General features: G+C 39.7%; 3 protein-coding genes across 3 annotated transcripts; 2 read left to right on the plus strand and 1 right to left on the minus strand.

Annotated features, from left to right (window-relative positions):
• Window positions 1-705: 705 nt before the first annotated feature.
• On the plus strand, window positions 706-1,804 carry LOC126584222 (uncharacterized). Its single transcript, XM_050248677.1, has 3 exons — window positions 706-974; window positions 1,058-1,211; window positions 1,325-1,804. The coding sequence occupies exons 1-3, from the start codon at window positions 706-708 to the stop codon at window positions 1,802-1,804; spliced, it is 903 nt and encodes a 300-aa protein (XP_050104634.1).
• A 5,656-nt stretch (window positions 1,805-7,460) lies between these two features.
• Window positions 7,461-10,734, plus strand: LOC126586389 (ras-related protein Rab7-like). The gene is made up of 7 exons (XM_050251230.1): window positions 7,461-7,678; window positions 7,966-7,992; window positions 8,125-8,224; window positions 9,242-9,388; window positions 9,545-9,625; window positions 9,759-9,904; window positions 10,378-10,734. The coding sequence occupies exons 1-7, from the start codon at window positions 7,626-7,628 to the stop codon at window positions 10,442-10,444; spliced, it is 621 nt and encodes a 206-aa protein (XP_050107187.1). The 5' UTR covers window positions 7,461-7,625; the 3' UTR covers window positions 10,445-10,734.
• Window positions 10,735-11,536: 802 nt separating this feature from the next.
• Window positions 11,537-16,977, minus strand: LOC126586383 (SWI/SNF complex subunit SWI3D-like). Its single transcript, XM_050251222.1, has 7 exons — window positions 16,432-16,977; window positions 15,508-16,034; window positions 14,278-14,937; window positions 13,618-13,784; window positions 12,879-13,540; window positions 12,472-12,662; window positions 11,537-12,385 (listed from the first exon to the last, which is right to left on the minus strand). The coding sequence occupies exons 1-7, from the start codon at window positions 16,871-16,873 to the stop codon at window positions 12,035-12,037; spliced, it is 3,000 nt and encodes a 999-aa protein (XP_050107179.1). The 5' UTR covers window positions 16,874-16,977; the 3' UTR covers window positions 11,537-12,034.
• Window positions 16,978-21,643: the final 4,666 nt, after the last annotated feature.

Below are 21,643 nucleotides of genomic sequence, written 5' to 3' on the forward strand. Positions count from 1 at the left end.
CCCTCACAAATAAGACTCAATGAACCCAACAGAGGGCAATACCCTTACAAATACAACAACACACTCTTTCTCTGGGGGACTCCTCTTCACCCTTGTAATCCATACATACAGTCAGATAAATACAATCAGTGTGGACGTAGCCCAAACCTTGGGGTGAACCACGATACATCTTGTGTCATTTACATTACTTGCAGATTCACGGTCGGACTTACGTTATTCCAAGACCTCCGGTTTTGTGCATCAACATTTGGCGCCGTCTGTGGGAAACGATACGAAAAGTTATGTCGGTTCTCTTTCATTTTTTTACCTCCGCCGTGAATCTGCAGAAACCGAAGAGCTAAACACCTGCATAGTCACTGCAAGACCCATGTCTTCTGCTCCAGCTCCCGGTCACGGCGGCAGCAATGGAAACACAATCACAACCTCCCTCTCTCTCTCTGAGTTGAAGAAACATTCGGAAGAAAATTACATCATTTAAGAAATGTTGTTAGGGAAGTGCCCACGCCCTCCAATCAGGAGAACAACAAGCATAACTGGGATTACCGTTGATATGAGCGACGTGGAAGGCCAAGAACCGACTGATGAACTTTGAAACCCCCCCCGCCCATGAACGACGTGCATGCAGTTGCAGTTGCAGCGACGGTGGTGGAAGCACAATAACCTGCTTCTGTGATTAATAATAATAATTATGATGATATTGAAAAGATGAACATAAACAACATAGGGTACCATGAAGAGCACCGTTTCTTGGCCATGTTATCACCCAGAAACAACCACACAAGGAGGAACTTCGCTTCTCATGATGTTGTGGAGACCGCTCATTTCCTTCGCACGTGTGGCCTCTGCAAATGCCAGCTCGCTTCAGGCCGTGACATCTATATGTATAGGAATTTGCGGGAGTTGGACTGGACTCGGTCCCGCGACCTCGTCGTCCCTGGTGGTCCCGTCGTGCCCGACGTCTCCACCTCCATCAGGTGTGATAAAGGCGAACGCACTAGTTCATGCTGAAAGACCTGGGGAGTTGATTGCATGCTACAAAATTGCGCCTTCGCTTCAGGACAGCCGTCGGCAAAGATGTGGTGTGCATTAGGTCATTTCAGCTCACACAGAAGACCTGGAAAATGGAGTTCAAGGCCATCGACAGCAGAAGACGACGGAAAAGGGTTTCAGCTAAGGAAGAGGGTGGAAGGAAAGTGGAAGGAAGTGGTCCGGTCCTGTAGTGAGTCCATTCTCCAACATCTGCTAGCTACTAAAAGCAAACTTCCTAGCTTAGCATGAAACCAAGGGTTCATGGTCTCATTTGCAGCAAGTATGACTCGTGAAGCACCAGAAAACATACAACGACATTCGGGAAGAGGAGAAGAGGTTCGAGATCTTCAAGGACAACTTAAAGTTCATCGAAGAGCATAACGCACTGGACCGTCCGTACAAGGTCGGTCTGAATGCTTTCGCTGACCTAACCAACCAGGAGTACCGTGCTAATTTTTTAGGCACCAGGAGTGACCCTAAGCGCAGGGTCATGAAGGCCAAGAACCCGAGCCTAAGGTACGCTTTTCGTACCGGTGAGACGTTGCCGGAATCTGTGGATTGGAGAGTCAAGGGCGCCGTCAATCCCATAAAAAATCAAGGAAGTTACGGAGTAGTTTCAATGACATTCACAATGCAAAACAAGTGCGACTACACAGTGTGGCTGGGCAGTCTCTCTAATGTCGGAGTCTCACCTCTTCCGACCACTGCCTTTACTTCCTCAATAGATGCTGCCTCCCAAAACGCCCATCATTCAGCATGGAAAACCCAGAACTAGATCGAAGAAGAAGATAAGTCTTCTCCTAATTATTAGTACTTAATATTTTATTATTATATCTTTAATCATTCCTGGTTTCAATATTTTATTGTTGTGTCTTTAATCATTCATGGCAAAAAAAAAGGTACATGGTATATTAGGGTATATTGTATACCCACTATCACTATCCCTCTGAAAAAAAAAAATTCCATCGGAGAAGATAAGAGCATCTTTTCCTTTACAGCTATATTGTATACTGTTTAAAATTATGCTGACCAAAAAGCACATCACGTCTCAAACCATAATCATTCCTATCATTATTTTATTGTTAAGCCTTTATTTTTCACCTTTGAAATTGTCGGCCATGCTGAAAGGAAACATCTCTCAAATTATTTATTTATTATTTTATTATTTTGTGATATTTATCACATGGTCACTATCAACAACGTGCCCAAGCACATCGCACAAAGTTTTATTATTTAAAGTTATGGTGATGTATCACTGGCTCCTGCACACTGCACAATACAGACATGTGTGTTTAAATATTTTATTATAATGCTGATAGTCTTTCGGCACATCACTATTCCTATGCCATATGACATAATCAGACATCACATCCTTTCATTTTGTGGTATTCACCTCATAATTATCACATGTACTGGCTCATATTTCACTTACTTGTGCAAATATTTATTCATGGCCTAGTGATATTGTGATTGCCTTTAAACTATGTCACTTATACAACATGTGATTTACCACACGCCTGAATAAATTATTTATTTGTAGTAGGCACATGGTACAATATTTTGCATTGACAAACTTTGTCAATTTGATTTATTCATTATACGGTCATACTTATACTGTCATTTATTGGCAGGAATTATTGAGTAACTAGATCCACTGATCAACATTGTTGCTGATTAAAGAAGTCTACCAACTCATAGACTGATGAGCCACGTGCTCATGGTGATCTCTTGTCTGACCGGACACCCACTTGCTCGGACATTCGCTTATTGGGACACCTATGTGCCCCGACACAACTTGATGACCCTACAGATAGCCCCAACTCGATGACCTTACGTATGGCCCCGACTCAAAGACCCGACTTGCGGACCCGATCCGCGGATCCGACACATAGGCCCAATATGCGAACCCGACAAGCGGACCTGAGTCATGTCGAGAATCAACTCATACTGAGTGCATGTCGACATAAAGTAGATACTTGCAATGAGGAATACCACGAGCCGAGCTGCCTTGCAGCTAGCATAGCCTCTAGCCGAGCCACCTCGCAACGAGCATCGCCTCCAGCCGAGCAAACGCCTCGCCGCGAGCATAGCCTCTAGCCGAGCAGCCTCGCAACGAGCATTGCCTCCAGTCGAGCAGTCTCGTAACGTGTGATACCTCTAGCCAAGTATTGCTTTATGTTGAGCATTGCCTTGGGTTGAGTATTGGTTCAAGACATCTAGCCACTTTGGCCCATACATGGATTGGATTTGAAGTTTCCAGCCCAAAGACTCTCTTGACTGAAGACTTGGGGGACTACTGTTGGTACCACACATATTGGGCCTCAAACCTTAACACATTAGGCCTGAACATTTGGGCCTCATTACCCAGCCCATAATTATGTAAAAGGAGGAGCCCTTATTCTATAAAAGGGGACTCCTCCCCCCTCTCACAAATCGGACTCAGTGAACCCAACATAGGGCAATACCCTTACAAATACAACAACACTCTCTTTCTCTAGGGGACTCCCCCTCACCCTTGTAATCCATACATACAGTCAGAGAATTACAATCAGTGTGGACGTAGCCCAAACCTTGGGGTGAACCACGATACATCTTGTGTCATTTACATTACTTGCAGATTCACGGTTGGATTTACGTTATTCCAAGACCTCTGATTTTGTGCATCAACAGTAGTCATTCTCCTGGTAGCTATGTGGTTTGTAGAATATTTGGAAAGAAATGTCACATTATTCTAGAATGTTATCACAGAAATAACTACCCATACGGGGTTCTGCTCCACCTACATCTCTAGTTGGAATGGCTGCTCACAATTCTAATGGTGTTAATACTGCTAAAAATGTCTCTAAATTTATTCCTAATATTCATGGTTTTTCAACTGCTGATGCTTGGGTAGTCGACACAAGTGCAACTGACCATATGATAGCAAACGTTAATGTCCTGATTTAAGTTGCACTTTACAGTGGTGATGTCAAAATAACTATTGGTAGTAAGGAAGGTTTCACTTTCTTTTATTACACAAAGCTTTACATGTGCCAAAGACCAATATGAATATCTTATTTGTTAAGACGTTATACAAAGATAATGGATTTTGGTTTATTTATGATGATGTGATGTTTTTCATACAGGACAAGGCAACTCGAGTGATTTTGAACCAAAGAATGAGTGATGATGGGGAACTGTTCAAAATTCTAGTTAATATCTTTTCCAATTCATTTTTTGCAAATTTGGGTGGATGTGTTGCCTTTATTAGAAAGAAGGTCAAAGCTTCAGTTTGGCACAAAAGGGTGGGACATCCATCTGAAGAAGTGTTGGAGGCAGTGTTGCAAACTGCACAATTACCAGTTAGTATAGATTCTTATCCTTCGATTTGTTCTGCTTGTATTCATGGAAAACTGAGTAGACTACATGCCATTTTGTATAAGACAACAAAAGTAAATTTTTTTGTTGATCTATTCAAATGTGTGGGGTTGTTCTCTAGAAATCTATAGAGGGATATAGATACTACATGAGCTTTATAGATCAACATTCTCGATTTGTATGGATTTTTCAATGGTTTATAAATCAAATGTTTTTAAGATCTTTGTCAAGTTCTATGCATTTATTGTAAATCATTTCAATGCTTCCATTAGATGTTTTTAGTCTGATGGTGGAGGGGAATATATGAGTAAAGTATTTAGTCAATTTTTCGATAGCAAATGCATTATACATCAAATCTCTTGTCCTCATTCTCCTCGGCAAAATGGTCTTACTAAAAGGAAACATAAACATTTGGTTGAAACAATTCTTAGTTTAATGTCAGAGGCACATTTATCTCAAATGTTTTGTACACATGCTGCATTTTTTATAAATAGAATGCCTTGTAAAAATTTAGGAATGAGATCCATATCAGGTTATATTTTGTCAAAATCCTTATGTTCATAATTTGAAAAGATTAATCTAAGTGTTGGTGTGAAAAGTTGAGCATAACTTTGTTTCCATTTGTTATTTCACCTTACCTCATTCCGAGTCAGAGGATTTTAATACTCCTAATGTGTCACCAAGATATGGCTTCTTTATCAGTCTGAATTGTGTGTGTCCATCTCTAGTGAATCTTACTAATAAGTTTGTTAGGAACTTGGTCGTTTGCATGTGGGTCGGAAACACCTTTGAAATCCTTTTGTCAAACCATATGCGTTGGACTTGAGCGTTTTCGATGAATCTATTGCATAAGGCATGACAATACTTAACACATTCATGTGTTAATATTATAAAAGAATTAGTGATACTATGTGACGTTCTGTTGATGCACTAAAAAACTGTCACTCAATTAAACATGCACCAATATAGTGATTAAAATAAAGTATTTTAAGCGGGATTTACCTTTTGGAGTTTTGTAAGCAACTGTCAATTTCCACCCTAGACTGTTATTTTAACCAATTAACTTTGTTAATTTTCATAAATTGCTAATTCTCCCCTCATCACAATTTCAAGTTTCTATCCATTTTTTTTAATTCATATTTATCTCATGAGCAACATAAGAATACAATACGTCATTTTTGCCATAGTTAAATGAGTGCTCACCAGGGTGAAACACTAAATTGAGTTTGCAACAATAAATTTTAACAAGGTGAAAAATCTTATTTCCCTCGACAACTGAGGGATAATTTATTTATAAAACTTTAAATTGGTTGAACTAACAGTTCAAGTTTTTCTTTGTCAAACGTAAATAAAAATAAGAAAAATTCTTCAATGGCAGGTAGTATTGAATGATGAGGAAAGTGAACGGTTAAACTTGAAAATAAAAAATCTAATAATTGTGAAAATCAAATCTAACAGTTAAAACATTTGTAGCATTGAGCCAGATCCAAAAAGAATACAACTAGACTCACCCTATTGTCCTCTTTCTCCACACATACAATTTCACTAACCATAAAAAGAAACAAATTGAAATTCTATTTCCCTACCCACTTTTACTTCTTAAATAACCTCTAAGAGAGAAACGGGAGGGGAGGAAGAGAGAGAAGCGGGGACGAAAAGAGCAACAATGTGGGGTGGGGGGGGGCTCTCTTTTTCCGTCCCATTCCCTTCGCTTCTAATTGAACGGTCACGGTTAAGCCACATCAACATTTTATATTAATTTTTTATAGTAAGAGAAAGACAAAATAAGAGAATGTGAGAAGAGGGGATGGAAGGGGATGGAAGGGGATGGAAAGAGGTAAGGAGAGAATCCTAATCCGGGATTGGGAAGTCTAGTCTATTTTTCAGTTTGGGGGCCATCTCTTCCATCAATCACGCACTCATCCCTTCCTTTGACCTTTTCGTCTATTCTAGCACGAATGTTTTCACCCACCTCTCTCTTCACTCAAACCTCTCCTCCGCCAAAACCTCCATCCCCCTCCTCCTTCCTTTCTCCTCCGTCAGATTCGTCGTCGACCCCACTCCTTCGAGGAATCAGATCAATCATTTCACCTAATCAACCAAATCTGACCTTTTAAATAAGCTAGAAGCAACAATACACATGGGTTTCAAAGATTACATATCAAAATGTCATATTTTCTAAAAATTCATTTATCAAAATTGTACTTGGAAAGCCTAGATTGATGGCTGGTCTCTAGGCATGACTCATGTCTATGGGATTTTTAAGTTCGTTTAGAAATGTTTTTAAAATTCTTGAAAGCATTTTTAGTAAAAATATTTCTGGCATCAATATTTCTGGCATCAATATTTAATAAAAATATTTTAGTAAAAATGTTTCGTACTAGAAATCCATAATCGGTACTTCTTGCAGGAAGCACTTCAAATGCTTTTAAAATTTAGAAACACTTAAAAAAAAAAAAAACACTTTTAGCTACTTTAAAGCCGTTTCTAAACCAGCCACTTTTTGTTGTTGGATCATGTATGGATATTTGGCGAGAGAGGAGGGTGTTTGGTTACGGGTGAAAAGAAAAGCAAGGTCTAAAAGTCTTTTTTCTAGAAGGATAAATATGTCATTAAAATTTTCATGAAAAGTGGGTGGGAAAATAGAACAATAGAGTAGATAATACTTTTAAGTTGAAAATTGACAAAGTTGTATCGGCTTACAAAGTAAAACGATGATATTGCTAGCCACCATATTGATAATTGTTGGATGAATTTGATTTAATCTATCTATTATATAAATCTTGAAACTTAAATAATCTAACAGTAACTAATAGAGCGGTGAGCCTCATTTTCACTTTAAGATGGTGAGAAAAAATACACTCAGGCCTTGTCTGGTGAGCTAGTTGGGATAGGTTGTGAGCAATTAAAATGAACTTGAGTCTAGTATTTTATATGTTGTGTCAAAATATGAGATAACAGAATTAGACATGATAAGTTATGAATTCACAATAATTGGTACGGAGTTATGTCGGCTAAAAGTTTAAAACCTCTAAAACAAAATTCTGAAAAATAGAATAATAAATATGAAAATAAAAGATCGCTCACAAAGAAGTACAGGTCAGCTCCAGGTTTGTATGACCAGGGAAGTCTAACAAGACTTGCACGCTCCGACCATCTTCTCTTTTCTTCTGTGACAGAGAGAAACATCTAGAACCATCCCAACTCCTCAGATCGTTCAAAATTCTTTTCTCAAAACGATGCCGTCCCGGAGAAGAACGCTCTTGAAGGTCATCATCCTCGGCGACAGCGGGTCTGTGTCCCTCCGTCCCCCTCTCTTTTTGCTTGAATTATTTGTGCGTTTTAGGGTCTTATGTTTTGAAATTGGGCGGATCTTTCTGGATCTTACTTTATGCACTGTGATCTCAAACCCTAATTTTGGCCTCTTAGTATAATTTAGGAATTGAGTAATTTCTTGTTTTTTAACTGGAAAATTGGATGGTGTGTAGTGAAATTGAAATTGTGAATTCTTGTTGGGATAAAAATTACCTTTTGTTTTTGTGGTAAAGTAAAAGGGTTGGTTTGATTTGTGATTTGCAGGGTGGGGAAGACTTCTTTGATGAATCAGTATCCTTTGGCAGCTTGGATGTTGAATTTGAGTATTTGGTTATTTAATTTTGTACATGGTGCTTTTGTTGTTTAGTTGAAGTAATTTTGCCATAGTGGTTTTTGGGTTTGCCTTTAACACGATTCATATAGATATGTAAACAAGAAGTTTAGCAATCAGTACAAGGCGACAATCGGAGCTGATTTTTTGACCAAAGAAGTGCAGTTTGAAGACAGGCTCTTCACCTTACAGGTTTTCTTTAGTTCTAATGCCTTTAGATGCCTATCGGAAAGTAAAATGCAAAATATGACTTGCTAATTTGCATGTGTGGGTGCTAGCATTTTTGCCCCTCTATTTGTTACAACTTTCTCTACTGCTACTGTAGAGGAGGATTCGCTAAAACTGCTTTTTATTCTTCTGTCCTTAAAGACTAGAAATTGCATTAATTATTAATCTGCATTCACTATTGAGGAAGCTGAACTTTCACCCCTTTTTTTAATATAGCAAGCTGAACTGTCACCATGCCTTCATTCTCTCCCCTCTAACTGTTACCATGGTTAAGATTTTCACACTTATTAAAATGTGTTAGCCTTCCTGACAATTGTTGACTGCCATGTATTGTTCAATTATTCCTTTTCCTATAAATTTTTCACGTTTAGATGTGCTGGCATATCCTAACTTCAGTTTTAGTTTGGCAATATTATGGTTTTTTTTTATATCAAAAGACGAAGTCTGGTTTGGTTTTTATCTATTGACCAAATTAAGTTTATGTATAGACAGGTTAATTGTAAATTGATACGTCTCTCTGTCTTCTCCTCCCTCCCTCCCTTCTGCTTGCTCTCTTCCTCTAGTACATTGATTTGAACATTAAAATAAGGGTTTCAAGCTGTTCGTTGATGGAAATCAGATTATCAGAGAGATGAATTGTTTGTTAATTTCTTATAATCTCAAATTAATCATTGTGAAACGAGTGGTCTTGTATGGCTATTGGGTGAAGATTGTAATCTAGGTATTTAAGTTTGTTTTTAGCATAACCAAGTAGAATTCATGTAAAGAATACATGTTTTCGGCACTTAGTTGATTGTCCTAATCATGATTTATCCCAGGAGTGCTTGTTAAGCCCTTAACCTCAGGTACTGTAGAAAATATTTTAGCTAACCACCTCTTCCACTATGTTCTCCAGTACTCTTTTTTATGTTTTTATATTCTTGGATCAGTTGGCGGCTAATTGCGTCCTAATAGTCAGACCATATTCTGGTGTTTTGTCAGATCTGGGATACAGCTGGCCAAGAACGATTCCAAAGCCTTGGTGTAGCTTTTTACCGTGGTGCTGATTGCTGTGTTCTTGTGTATGATGTGAATTCAATGAAGTCGTTTGATAACCTTAACAACTGGAGGGAAGAATTTCTCATTCAGGTGTCTTTGGTTTTTTCACTCTTCCTTTTCTTCCTTAAGAATTGCATTGCGTTCAAACTCTTCCTGTTAATTTCATTTTTTTGGATAACTTACATTTCCATTTATTAATAAAAAAAAAAAGAGGAATGGAACTTATGATGATGACGTCTTTTGCAGGCAAGTCCTTCAGATCCAGAAAACTTCCCATTTGTCGTTATTGGAAACAAAATTGATGTAGATGGTGGAAATAGTAGAGTGGTATGCATCCCTAATTGGAAAAGAAAGTGCATCTTCTCTTTCTCTCTCACACACACAAGTAGCTCTCATGAACATCTGATTAGCTATCCCATGTGCTTCAAGTCTACATGTCATTCATTTGTTTATTCTCCAGGTTTCAGAGAAAAAGGCTCGAGCTTGGTGTGCATCGAAAGGAAATATTCCATACTATGAAACCTCTGCAAAGGAAGGCATTAATGTGGAAGAAGCTTTCCAGTGCATAGCAACGGATGCTCTGAAGAGTGGGGAAGAGGAAGAAATGTAAGTTGAACTAGGAACACTATGCTAATGCACCGGAACATGCGCCGTGTGTTTTGATAGTTCATTTCATTTACTTGCATCACAAATTGAATCATCTAATACTAGGCAATTATTTTCCCTCGGAATTAAACATTGGGGCAATGTGCCGGTTGGTTTTTACAGATAACCTTTTCGATTCGGTGGGTTTCCTTAAAACTTAGTTTAACATTGTCAAATATAACAGCTGTCCCACTGACATATAAAACGTTTCAAATAATCAAAATTGGTGGTGCATGATGTCCTTGCGTTTCATCTTATAGTTCTGTGAGTGCTATATTCTAGGAAACTTATGGTTAGTGTGTATAATAATTTACTTCATTCGCTAAATATTGGTATTAGCAAGTGACGGTAGATATTCTGATTAATTCGACCCTTGAGAGTTATAATTTTTCCAGTGCTCACAAGTTGATATTCTTTTATTTTGCTTCATTTAGATACTTGCCGGATACAATTGATGTTGGAAGCAGCAATCAGCCAAGGTCAAGCGGATGCGAATGTTAAATATTGAACCCGAATTCTTTTCCAGTAAAAAATAAGTCATCTTTGGAAGTATATTTATTGGTATGCATGGGGTGACACTGTACATTTGTGTTTGTGTGAGAAACGAATTGGTCTCCTCATCAGTGCTCTTTCAGCTAGGTTGTATGGTGCCTTTCCTTCCAAGTTATGTTTGATTTCATCCCATTGATATCCAATTATTGTTATAGAACTGGTACGGTGTTGCAACATGTATTTTCAGGAGAATAACGCAGTTTTCATTAAATCGTAATGAGTTTCGTGGATTGATTACACGTTTCTGGTTTGATGCCTATAATCTTAATCAGTTGATGACAGGCTTCTCTATTCCAAGAAATACTGAATGACTGTCGGATCCTCTTAATGAAAAATTCCGGGGTTATGATATGAACTCTGGCCGGAATTTGAAAAAATTTCCGGCGAGTCTGCAACATCCATCTCCCTGCCCAAACTAATTCTCGCATGTGGAATGGCTTATTTTTCGGTCATGACTCATGATAGCGTGAATGGAGCCTAGTTTCCAATCCACCTTCAACGTTTTGTGACCCATTCAATACTAGCTTGATCTTAATCTCTTGAAACTATGGAAATTCATCATCCAAAGGTTCCAAACAGAGCTTTGGGATTCTAACCACTTTGAGGAAATTCAAGCACGGCTCTAGAGGTTCCAAAAAAATTGTCTTCCGCAATGGAATCCGATAAGTCATATTTTGAGTATTGTACACGTAGAAACCGCTCCAAAGCCAAGTAACTATGGTATCCCCTACAGGTTACTTAAGGGCGCTTTGGGGCAAACTAGTAGCCATACCAACTTTACTGAATGACAAGAATGCAACACTGCTATGCGTAAAGTCAATAGTCAATTGCAGCAATGATTTTTCTTGAGTACCTACAGGCTTTGAGTACCTACATGCACTGAGGCGCATAATTAACCGGATTTGGTCCAATGGCTTAAACTAAGTGGCCAAGGACCCATTGGATCAAATCCGACCGTCAATTGTGTTGGCACTGAAAGCCCGTAGAAGTCAAGAAGAAATCCATGAACAGCATTTAACTTGAATGGAAGCTTACATAGGGTAGATAACAAACTCTAAATGCATATTTTGGTCTCCATATTACAATAAACAAGTCAATGGTGCCAAGCCATAAAGAGAAAAACCTTGCAACACATTCCCTAAATCATTAGGAACTCAATTACACAAGGCTCACTGATACCTAAAGCAAATTAGGATGGTCAGTGGACATACATAAAAAATGAGATACTTTTCCTCCCCAACTTAACCCTTCTTTTTTTCTTTGCTTAGCTTGTCACCTCATAAGGTTTACATGGTTAGAGATGAAATATCCAAAACAGAGCAAAGTGGATTGTTGAAAATCGCCCCGAAAAGCCCTCGTCTGTTTTCTAAATAGCAATGTCAGCAGCATGGGCAAAGGCTGTCTCAGTGTAGCAGCAGAGCAACCACAGATCCGCCCATCTCTAACTCACTCTTGGTACAAAAGATAATTGATGACGGTTGCAGGAGAATAATTAATATCTATTCATATGCCCTCAGGTGTTTAATTGGACCCAACTGACTAAAGTTTGTCCTGGCTAGGAGGCCGTAGTGAACTTCCTGCCAATGTTGTGGCTGAAAATTGGTTCGAAGTCGGGGCTGCTGCCCCCATGGGTCTTGACATAGGTGGCCTGTGGGAAGTTATGCCTAGCGGGGGCCTTGGACTTGGGTTTGCCATATTCATGGCCATTCTATTGGCAGGCATTGATGATGGCATGCCTCTAGATGAACCTGGTAAGCCAAGGCGGGATGCAATTATCTGGGCTCGCTCATGGTAGAGCTTCTGTCTTGACCTGTCCAATTGCTCTCTTACCCTCATTACAACATGTTCCATCTCGTTGAAGAAACCTAATTTGGCTTCCAACTTATGCAACTGCAGTTAAACAGAAACCTTCAAAAAGTTAAACTTCTATAATTAATAGCAAACAAACAATAGGTAGGTTTGGCATTTTAGACGACCTGCTTCTCCACCAACATTGCTGCAAGTTGTCGGATTTGATCTTCTTCCTGTTCTGCTAGAAGCTTTGCCTTCACTGCAGCCGCTGACACCGCAGAAACTGCAGCAAGCTTTAATTTATCAATTTTCTGACCCACTTTTGTCTCTGTACTGTCATGTTTTTCTATTTTACCATCTTTAGTTTGATCCTCATCTGTAAAGTATAAACAAACCGGAGATCATTATATCATGGGCATTGAACTTGGAATTCATGAAACTCAACTTGTTGAACAAACTGTTTCCTTTTTTCAGCTCATGTGTTACACAGTATTAATTATCCAACCATAACTGGCATGCAAAAAAACCATTCCCAGTTACAAAAATAATAATAAATAATTCAGGATACGAGAGAAGAGAGACAGAAACGTACTTGCTCCCTTTTCAACTACTGAATTTGATGCAACTGGTTGCTGAGGCTCGTCCCTTTGTGGGGTCTGAGAATCACACACCATATCTACATCCTTTAGTACCACTGTACGTTCAGGGGGTTCTTGTGATTTGGCAGTAACCAGTGGCTGAGGCTCATTTATTTCTGTAGCAAGAGAATTAGATACATCTACATCTTTTGCTTCTTCAGATTGAAGAGGTTCCTCGACTGAACTTGATGTAACTGGTTGTTGAGTCTCATTTTTTGTAGAGGGAACTGCATCAGACAAATCCACATCCCTTCCTGTCTCTGTAGGTTCAGAAGGCTTTCCTGCTCCTTCTGCTGATTCCTTCTCAGAACTTGTTTGATGCCCTGTCTCCACTTTTGAGTCAGTTGACTCCCCCGCAGTAGTTGGCGATTCATCCCTTGTTAACTCTAAATTGTCCGATTTCTTCAAATTATCATTTCCTACTTCCTCATGAGAAACTATGTCATCTTGTTCTTTTGCAGACTGCGACTTTTCTTCAGTAGAAGGTTTTTCAAGTTTCTTGTCACTGTTATCATTTGATAAATCTTTATCTTCCAAACCTGAGGTGGAGTTATCCACTTTCTGGCTTTTGTCTTCATGAACTTTGTCTTTTTGCGTCTCCCCTTCAGCAGAAACACTGCAATTCCATCACGGACATCAGATAGAATATACAAAGACTGGTAGAGGATAAATTCTCCACACCAAATCGCATACCTATCAGGACCAGCCTGTTCCTTACTGTCATTCGGTGGATCTTCCAAAATAAAGCAATGCCTTGCAGCCAGCTCAGTTCCAGGAGAACTGGCAGATATAGATTTCAAAGAATTATGTGCTGAAGCAATAGCAGCATCAGGTCCCACCAAACGTGCAAAGAATGCTGCCTGTAAAAGAGTGGAACCTATAAGTAGTGACACATTAGCAATACCTGAATGCCAAAGTATTAGTTATATTTTTGCTTATTGCAAGGTGATTCAACCCCAAGATATGAGAGCAGGTTTGGTAAACCGTAAAAGACATCACATGCATGCATGCACTCATACATGCACACATACATTATACATCCAATTAAATATGCCTGGATGAAAAGGAATAATACAATAGCAGATCAAGTCAAATGCTTCTACAGAAAGGGGTGAGCAGTTACAAATTACATTTCAGTCATATAACTTTTGTCAATATGCAAAAAATTCTCAATGTACATGAAGTCGCTAATCTGAAATATAATATGGAAAGCAATTGCCAAATCACTAGGCACTCTCAAGTTACTTATTAATTAATTTATTTCTTTCTTTGTGGGACAAGTTCAACACACTTACTTGTGTCACTAACTACCCACATATGCACCATATATCCTCACATAAGCAATGAACTTACCAATGCCATGGCAGGGTTGCCAACTTCTGTAAATGAAAGGTGGCCTTCAGATGTTGGAGGATAACCAACAACTTCAAATGCTTCTTTAAGCGCCTTCAGTGCAAAGTTCTCATCTGTTTCCTGATCAACTTTCAATTCACCGGTATCTTCCAATGTTGAAGTTTCCTGACCGTCTTTAACTTCATTCAAATCTTCTGGCTTTGAAGTATCCTCTCCAACATTTACTTCTGTCCCTTGTTTTGAAGTTTCCATCAGGGAAGTTTGGGGGTCACTCTCATTAACAGCAGTCTTATTCTCTGTTGTTTCAGGGACATCTTTGGGGGCCGAAAAATCATTTCCAGTTGAAGTTGGATCTGCAGTCTCTTTGGCACTACCCTCCAAACCATCCTCATAATCAAGAAAAGTGTCCTCAATTGGCATTTGAACAAAGTGCAGTATACATTGAGCTTTTGTTTTTGTTGCAACATGTTCAGCAATCTCATTCCAGTTTTCTTTATAAAGTTCTAATGCTTCAAGGAGAAGGAGAGTCTCCTGATCTGTCCAGTTCCCACCACTAACCCCAGGAGCTTCAGCAGGCTCCATAAGAATGAAATCTGATGAAGACATGCCAGAGTCGAATTTCCCATTATTAAAGCAATCAGTGCATAGATCAAAATCTGCCTGTTAAAATGAACGTAATCAGCAAATGCAATAAAAGTAAATAGGGAATGGAAATAAGAAGATAATTTATATATAATGATGACATCCACTTCATCAAACAGAAACTTCCATCACCCTGACATGAAAACTATGCTAGATAGGCTTCTCGAGGTGGAACGCCTTATAAATAACAGAAAGTTACTTTAAAACAATAGCAAAGAGAATTCACCAGGGAGTATTAACAATCTAATGTCAGCAGGTGATAGCTGCAAACCTCCCCGAGATGAAAATAATCATAGACCTAACAACTCTGATGTGGACAGATATAGCTTCATAATAAACGATAGTTTGACTGCATACTAACCACACACTACGGGCATAACAAATACAAATCATTGAAAGGTTAGGCAAAATGACTTGCTTTTCTAACTAAACAATAATCTTCATGTTTAGGACCAACATGAATATTGCACAATTAAAAATTAAATAGAGCAACAGTCAGAAAAAATGGTCAGCAAGGTGTATCCTTCCATAAGCAAGCACCACTACAAAATTCATTATAAAATCAACAATAGTTCTAAAAGAACAAACCTGCTTCTGGCAATGGTATCGCTTACGTGAGCAATCAGCTGAACAAGAGTTGCAATGGTACTCAACAGATGGTCCCTCAGGCCACACCAACTCTTCAGCAATTGCAGACTCAGGAAACAACCCAGATGGTAATGTTGGGGTTGTTATATTAGTCTTGGGAACAACTGATGAACGTGATTGTAATTCTTCAAAGTGATACAACTTATCAACCAAAGAATCCTTTTCTGCCACCCCATCACTATTGGCACTGGCCACAGCAGAACCTGTTGGTGGGAATGGGTTGAAGTTAATCAAACCCCAGTGGTCCAAAAATTCCAGTACTTCTTGTCTAGCATCAAATTCTCCAACTTCAAGCTCCAACAAATCCTTTAATTCAATAAATGTGCCCGGATTTGCATGGAATTTCTTCATGATGCAATTACGGATCTCCAAGTATACATCAGGCGTCCGAGTCTCAGACTTCCCATTAAAGAAAGACGCCAACATTTGCTCCTCAATGGAGTGAACCTTTGTCCATGAAAACCAACCTAGAAGCCAGAACAATAATCCAATCAAGATGCAAGTTTAAAAACACATAAAAGGCCTCCGCTCCACAGATTGAAAACAATGATTTTAAGAACACATAGTATCAACACTAATGTTTTCTTAGCTCCATCAAATAATGCCTGCAGACTAAATTCATCTTAACGACTTTCGCCCAATGTATTTTCCCTAAGTACTTTCATTTAAGCAACATTTCAATGTGAAGCTTCAAACAAGTTGAGCAAATGGAAATTTAGCTCAGCCTCTCACTTTCACTAAACAAAAACTACACACTACATCGAATCGCAACCAAAACCGACACAAAAGATTCAAACTTTCACTCAATTCTAATCAAAATGTGCATAAAAAGGAAGATTTTTCACAATAGCCAAAGAGTCTCACCGCAATGACTAGGAACAACATGAGCATTGGCACCACGAGATCTAATGGCTTCAAACTCAGCCTCCATAGAAGCCTCCAGAGCCTCCAACTCGCTCTCCCGTTTCACCAGCTCAGCCACAGCCTCCCCCACCGGGTCAGGCCGCTTGGCTTGCGCCGCCGGCTTCGCAGCAGCCCCAGCTGCTGAAGCCGAAGCCGAAGCGAGGCTGCTAGGGCCCTGACGGGCCCGGGTCAACGGGCCGTTGTGGATCGGAGTGTGAGAAAGCAAAGGCTTCTCGCGAGCGAAACGTTTGGACGGCGTGGATGAAGAGGTTGAGCCGCCGAGGCTGCTTGCCTTTCGCTTTTGTGCTCCGCCGCGGCGCCGGGTAGAAGACGGCTCGGTGGCCGGAGAGTCGGCATTTGACGCCGGCTGAGTTCCGGCGGCGTCACGGCGTTTTTCTTCCATGGATTATTGTTTGTGTTGATTGGGAGGGTTTGGTATGCCAATTTGGGCTTTTTTGTGCGCTCCTGCGCGGCACTCTAAGATGTACACAGATTCGCACTGTTGCTGTTGATTGATACTGCCACTCTTAAACGTCATCCTTCCAACTTGAGAAAAGATAGTTTGGATTAAGGAAGAGAGTAACGTTTGATAGATCAATTTTTCACATAAAATTTGTAAATTATGTGATGTGTTATTATTGATATGATTAAATAAGCACGTTAATCAACAATCATGTCATATAGTTTATAAAATAAGGTTTAAATAGATAGTTTCTCTCGCATTTCAAGTGAAAATGCTTTTACCAATAGTAGTAATTCTTTCGTCAATTATTGTATTAGGGAAGGATAATATTTGCATTCCTCACGTGAATAATGTATTTTGACCGTACAAATTTCATAATTGGAACCGTTGAATTTTTTTAATCTTTATTTGAAAATAACATCCTGCAAAAAATTATTTTAATATGAAATTATTTAGTTATTCAAATGTATAAAACAAAATTTGACAAAAAAAAAATGTATAAAACAAATTGACGGTGTAACTACCAAGTGTTATATTCACAATGAACCATTCATTTATTTGATATGCTTGGATGATTAAACAATCTCCAATTCGAATGATTTTTTAGGAGTGATCTTCAAATGAAGATTATAAATTACGAATTTCATACAAGTATAGAATTACTTTGGTATCGTGCAACTAAGAAAGAAAAGACAGACAAAACCTTAGTTGTGGTGTGAGCCAAAGGCTTTCCATTACCTGAGTTAGACTTGACTATAAGAGATGATTCTCAAGCTATATGTTGACTCATATCTACTATGAAGATGCCACATCATATGCCATGTTAGCAAGAAAACAGTTAATAGTTAGTTAGAAATGTTATGAGAAAGCTGATTGTATAATAGAGTTAGACAAAGAAATGAAATGAGTGAGGTGTGTATAAAAAGGCTGTGAGCAACACATTGTACTGATCGACTACAATCTCTATCAATACAATCTTTCATTTCTTCTCTCTCAATCTCTATTTCTCTCTGAATTCTTTTTGTTTCTCTTTACTTTTGTTCTTTTGGTATTTTAATTCAATATTGTTAAGATGATATCAATCGCTCGGACGATCCTTGGTGTTATCTCTTCTGCTAACGAGTTCGATGCAGTTCTTGGAGACTTACTGATCGGATTTCTTCAATTCTTGGGTTGCTGAATTTGATATCAGGTCGATTCCTTTCTTTCTTATTTTCTGTACACCAACTATTTGTGTTTTTGCATCAATGAAGAGTTATGGCAATTTTAGGTGTTTTATTTGGTTGTTTGTATCTGGTTCTCCTCTGTGTATGATTAAGGCCGATGTCAAGATTTGTTGATGGTAGAAGAAGTGTATGTGTGTTTGTGATAAGGAATGGATTCACATATTTGTGTTGTTGATGCACAAAATCAGTGGGGACTTTGGTACAACAGAAAGTGTTAAGTTTGTGACCTTCGCTAGATTGCTCCGGTCATTAGTGTGGATAAGTATGTAAATGATAGGGACAGGAAAACAAACACAAGATATACGTGGTTCACCCAATTGAACACCTTAACCTCTTTGAGTCCACCATGGCATAACAGATGCACACTGACGAAGAACGATGTTTTCTTTTCCACTCCACCCTCTCTGGCGGAGCTCTAAACAAGTATTGCCGTCTTCCACCTGAGACAGTAGACTCATTTGAGGAATTGAGGAAACTGTTTGTCTCTCAACACATCTTCCAAACCAATCGCTTGCATTCTGTAGATGACATGTACACTATTCGCCAGAAGCCAGACGAGTCACTACGAGAGTATGTCGGTCTTTTTAGCCATGAGTATTCTTGCTGCGCTGAGGCAGATGACAAGACCGCCCTCAAGGCCTTCACGGCAGGCCTACATGATTGTTTCTTCAAGTACATGATAAGTGCCAATACTTGGAAGACTTACTTTGAGGTGATGGCACATGCTTACAACCATGCCTTCGCTGAGGCAATGACATATCAAGGGAAACCCCCCACAACCACCCCTTATTAGCAAGTAGGGAGTGGAAGCCAGATCCAACCAAATGAAAAGACCTCGACCTTTCAAACGGCAGCGGTGCCTTCCCCTGCCTTACTTAATACTTTGACAAGTCAACAGACATATCAATCTTAGGGCAAAAGGAAAGATTTCCATCCTCACCAGTCTTATTTTAGTAAAAGGAGTAAGGGACACTACCGCGATAACCAAGAGTATCGCCATGATAATCCCCGATCCCAAACAGTCAACATAGTGGGTCAAACACGTGTCAGGACAGCCCCTACCCCGAGGTATGAGGCATACACACCTTTGAACGCCACATGCGTGGCCATTTACCCCAACATAACACATCTGATATCGAAGCCAAAGTCGAGGCACCCGGATTACAAGCCCACGAAGAACACGGGCACGTTTTGTTGCTACCACAAGCATAACGGCTATGATGGCAAGAAATGTATCACCCTTCGTGATCATATTGAAGCTTTGGCATGTGAAGGAAAAATTGATCAATTCCTCTTTCACCCTCCAAAGGGTAACCGTAACCAACGCCAGGTGAATGTGATATATTCCATAAGTGGTGGCACACCCATATTCAAATCTTCCAACAGGGCCATGAAAAATGGTGAACGAGTTTTAAGGTCTGGCCACCAAGTGTTTCACGTGGAAGACATCAGGGAAGGTAAGTATCAAAAGCCTAACTGGGATTCAATATGTTTCTACCCTGAGGAAGAAAGAGGTATCATCTACCCTCACAACGACCCACTGATTGTGGAAGCTCACATAGCTAACTTTGAAGTACGACGAATCCTGGTAGACACTGGGGCTTCGGTCAATATCATGTTTGCTGAAGCTTGCAAGGCATTTAATGTAGCTGAACACTTGCTCGATCGCTCAATTTCCCTTTTGATAAGCTTCTCCGGTGATATCGTGCAACCTTTGGGGATCATACACTTACCTTTCACCATTGGTACAGGCCCTTACAGAGCTACCCTTACCACTAACTTCCTGGTGGTTGATTGCCCAACGATATACAATGTCATCTTCGGACGCACATGCCTCAATAATCTCAAGGCCATGGTATCCACACATATGTTGTTGATGAAATTTCCAACCCCTTATGGCAATGGTTACATCATAGGAGATCAACTTAGTGCACGATCATGTTACAACACTTCAGTCAAGCAACAACACCTGCCTGTGCCCAAGGAAACCCTTTCTATACACGACCAAGTCATAAAGACCAGCCCAGACGAAGCCAACTTGGATCTTCACAATGGTAACAGTCAACCCGATGATCCTCGAGATGACTCTTTCACCTAGTAAGCACAACCCGCTGAAGAGTTGGAGAAGGTCTCTATCTCAAAAAATTATCTGGATCGCATGGTGAAGATTGGCACCACCTTGTCACCACCCATTCGGTTGGCATTGATCTCTTTTTTGCAAGATAACACTGAGGTCTTCGCCTGGTCATACGAGGACATGCCAGGCATCTTTCCCGATATCATCTGTCATCGCTTAAGTATTACCAAGCTAGTGAGACAGAAGCGAAGATCTTATGACGCTGAACGATACGAGGCAATAAAGGTAGAAGTTGAAAAACTCAAAGGCATAGGCTTCGTCCGCGAAGTCAATTATCTAACGTGGGTAGCAAATGTTGTCATTGTTAAGAAGAATCCGACCAAGGAAAGTCTCTTGCTCCAAAAGGTCTTGTGGAGAATGTGTGTCGATTACATCGACCTAAACAAATGATAGCTTTCCTCTTCCTCTCATAGACAGACTTATAGACTCTACGGCAGGGTGTGAACTTCTGAACTTCATGGATGCTTACTCAAGATACAACCAAATCCTCATGAACCCTTCGGACCAAGAACACATAGCCTTCATTACTGATAGAGGACTATATTGCTATAAAGTCATGCCTTTCGGCCTAAAGAATGCAGGAGCGACTTATCAGAGACTGGTCAATTCAATGTTCGCAGAACAGATTTGGAAGAGCATGAAAATTTACGTTGATGATATGCTAGTCAAGAGCAAACATGCTGACCAATACATCACCAACCTATTTAATACTTTCACCATTCTGAAGAGGTATCGAATGAGGTTGAACCCCAACAAATGTGCCTTCAGTGTACGCTCTGGCAAATTCTTAGGCTTCATGATAAGCCAACGAGGCATTGAGGCTAATCCCGAAAAGATCAAAGCAATCCTTGACATAAAGGAACCGGTAACTTCAAAAGACATCTAGAGCCTTACTAGCAAGGTGGCAGCCTTAACTAGGTTCATCTCTAAGGCCACAGACAGATGTGCTCTTTTCTTTAAAGAACTTAAGGGAAGTAAGAAGTACATTACATGGACTGATGAATGTGCTGAGGCATTCAAGAACCTCAAAGACTACATGAGTAAAGCCCCTTTGCTCTCCAAACATGAGGTTGGTGACACTCTCATTATCTATCTGTCGGTATCGGCTTCAGCAGTAAGTTCCGTTCTCATTCGAAAAGATGGTAATGTTGAACGGCCTGTCTTCTACGCTAGCAAGGCCTTACAAGATGCGAAGACACGATACTCCAACATTGAGAAATTAGCTCTAGCATTGGTCATGTCTGCTTGAAAACTTCGCCCTTACTTCCAAGCACACTCCATCATCATGCTTACCAATCATCCTCTTCGACAAATACTCAAAAGTGCTGACACTTCCAGGCGAATGAT

The sequence above is a fragment of the Malus sylvestris genome, chromosome 10 (assembly GCF_916048215.2).
Source record: "Malus sylvestris chromosome 10, drMalSylv7.2, whole genome shotgun sequence".
In the NCBI taxonomy this organism is placed as follows: Eukaryota; Viridiplantae; Streptophyta; class Magnoliopsida; order Rosales; family Rosaceae; genus Malus; species Malus sylvestris.

Bases quoted from the DNA above. Each gene is read 5' to 3' on its own strand.
- LOC126586383 (XM_050251222.1), bottom strand. From the start codon at position 16,873: ATGGAAGAAAAACGCCGTGACGCCGCCGGAACTCAGCCGGCGTCAAAT. The intron at 14,938-15,507 runs GTTTGTTCTTTT...TCATTTTAACAG, and splicing joins GATACCATTGCCAGAAGCAG to GCAGATTTTGATCTATGCAC. The intron at 13,785-14,277 runs GTAAGTTCATTG...ACTCTTTTACAG, and splicing joins GCAACCCTGCCATGGCATTG to GCAGCATTCTTTGCACGTTT.
- LOC126586389 (XM_050251230.1), top strand. From the start codon at position 7,626: ATGCCGTCCCGGAGAAGAACGCTCTTGAAGGTCATCATCCTCGGCGAC. The intron at 7,993-8,124 runs GTATCCTTTGGC...CGATTCATATAG, and splicing joins AAGACTTCTTTGATGAATCA to ATATGTAAACAAGAAGTTTA. The intron at 9,905-10,377 runs GTAAGTTGAACT...TGCTTCATTTAG, and splicing joins AGTGGGGAAGAGGAAGAAAT to ATACTTGCCGGATACAATTG.
- LOC126584222 (XM_050248677.1), top strand. From the start codon at position 706: ATGAACATAAACAACATAGGGTACCATGAAGAGCACCGTTTCTTGGCC. The intron at 975-1,057 runs GTGTGATAAAGG...CCTTCGCTTCAG, and splicing joins GACGTCTCCACCTCCATCAG to GACAGCCGTCGGCAAAGATG. The intron at 1,212-1,324 runs GTCCTGTAGTGA...TGACTCGTGAAG, and splicing joins AAGTGGAAGGAAGTGGTCCG to CACCAGAAAACATACAACGA.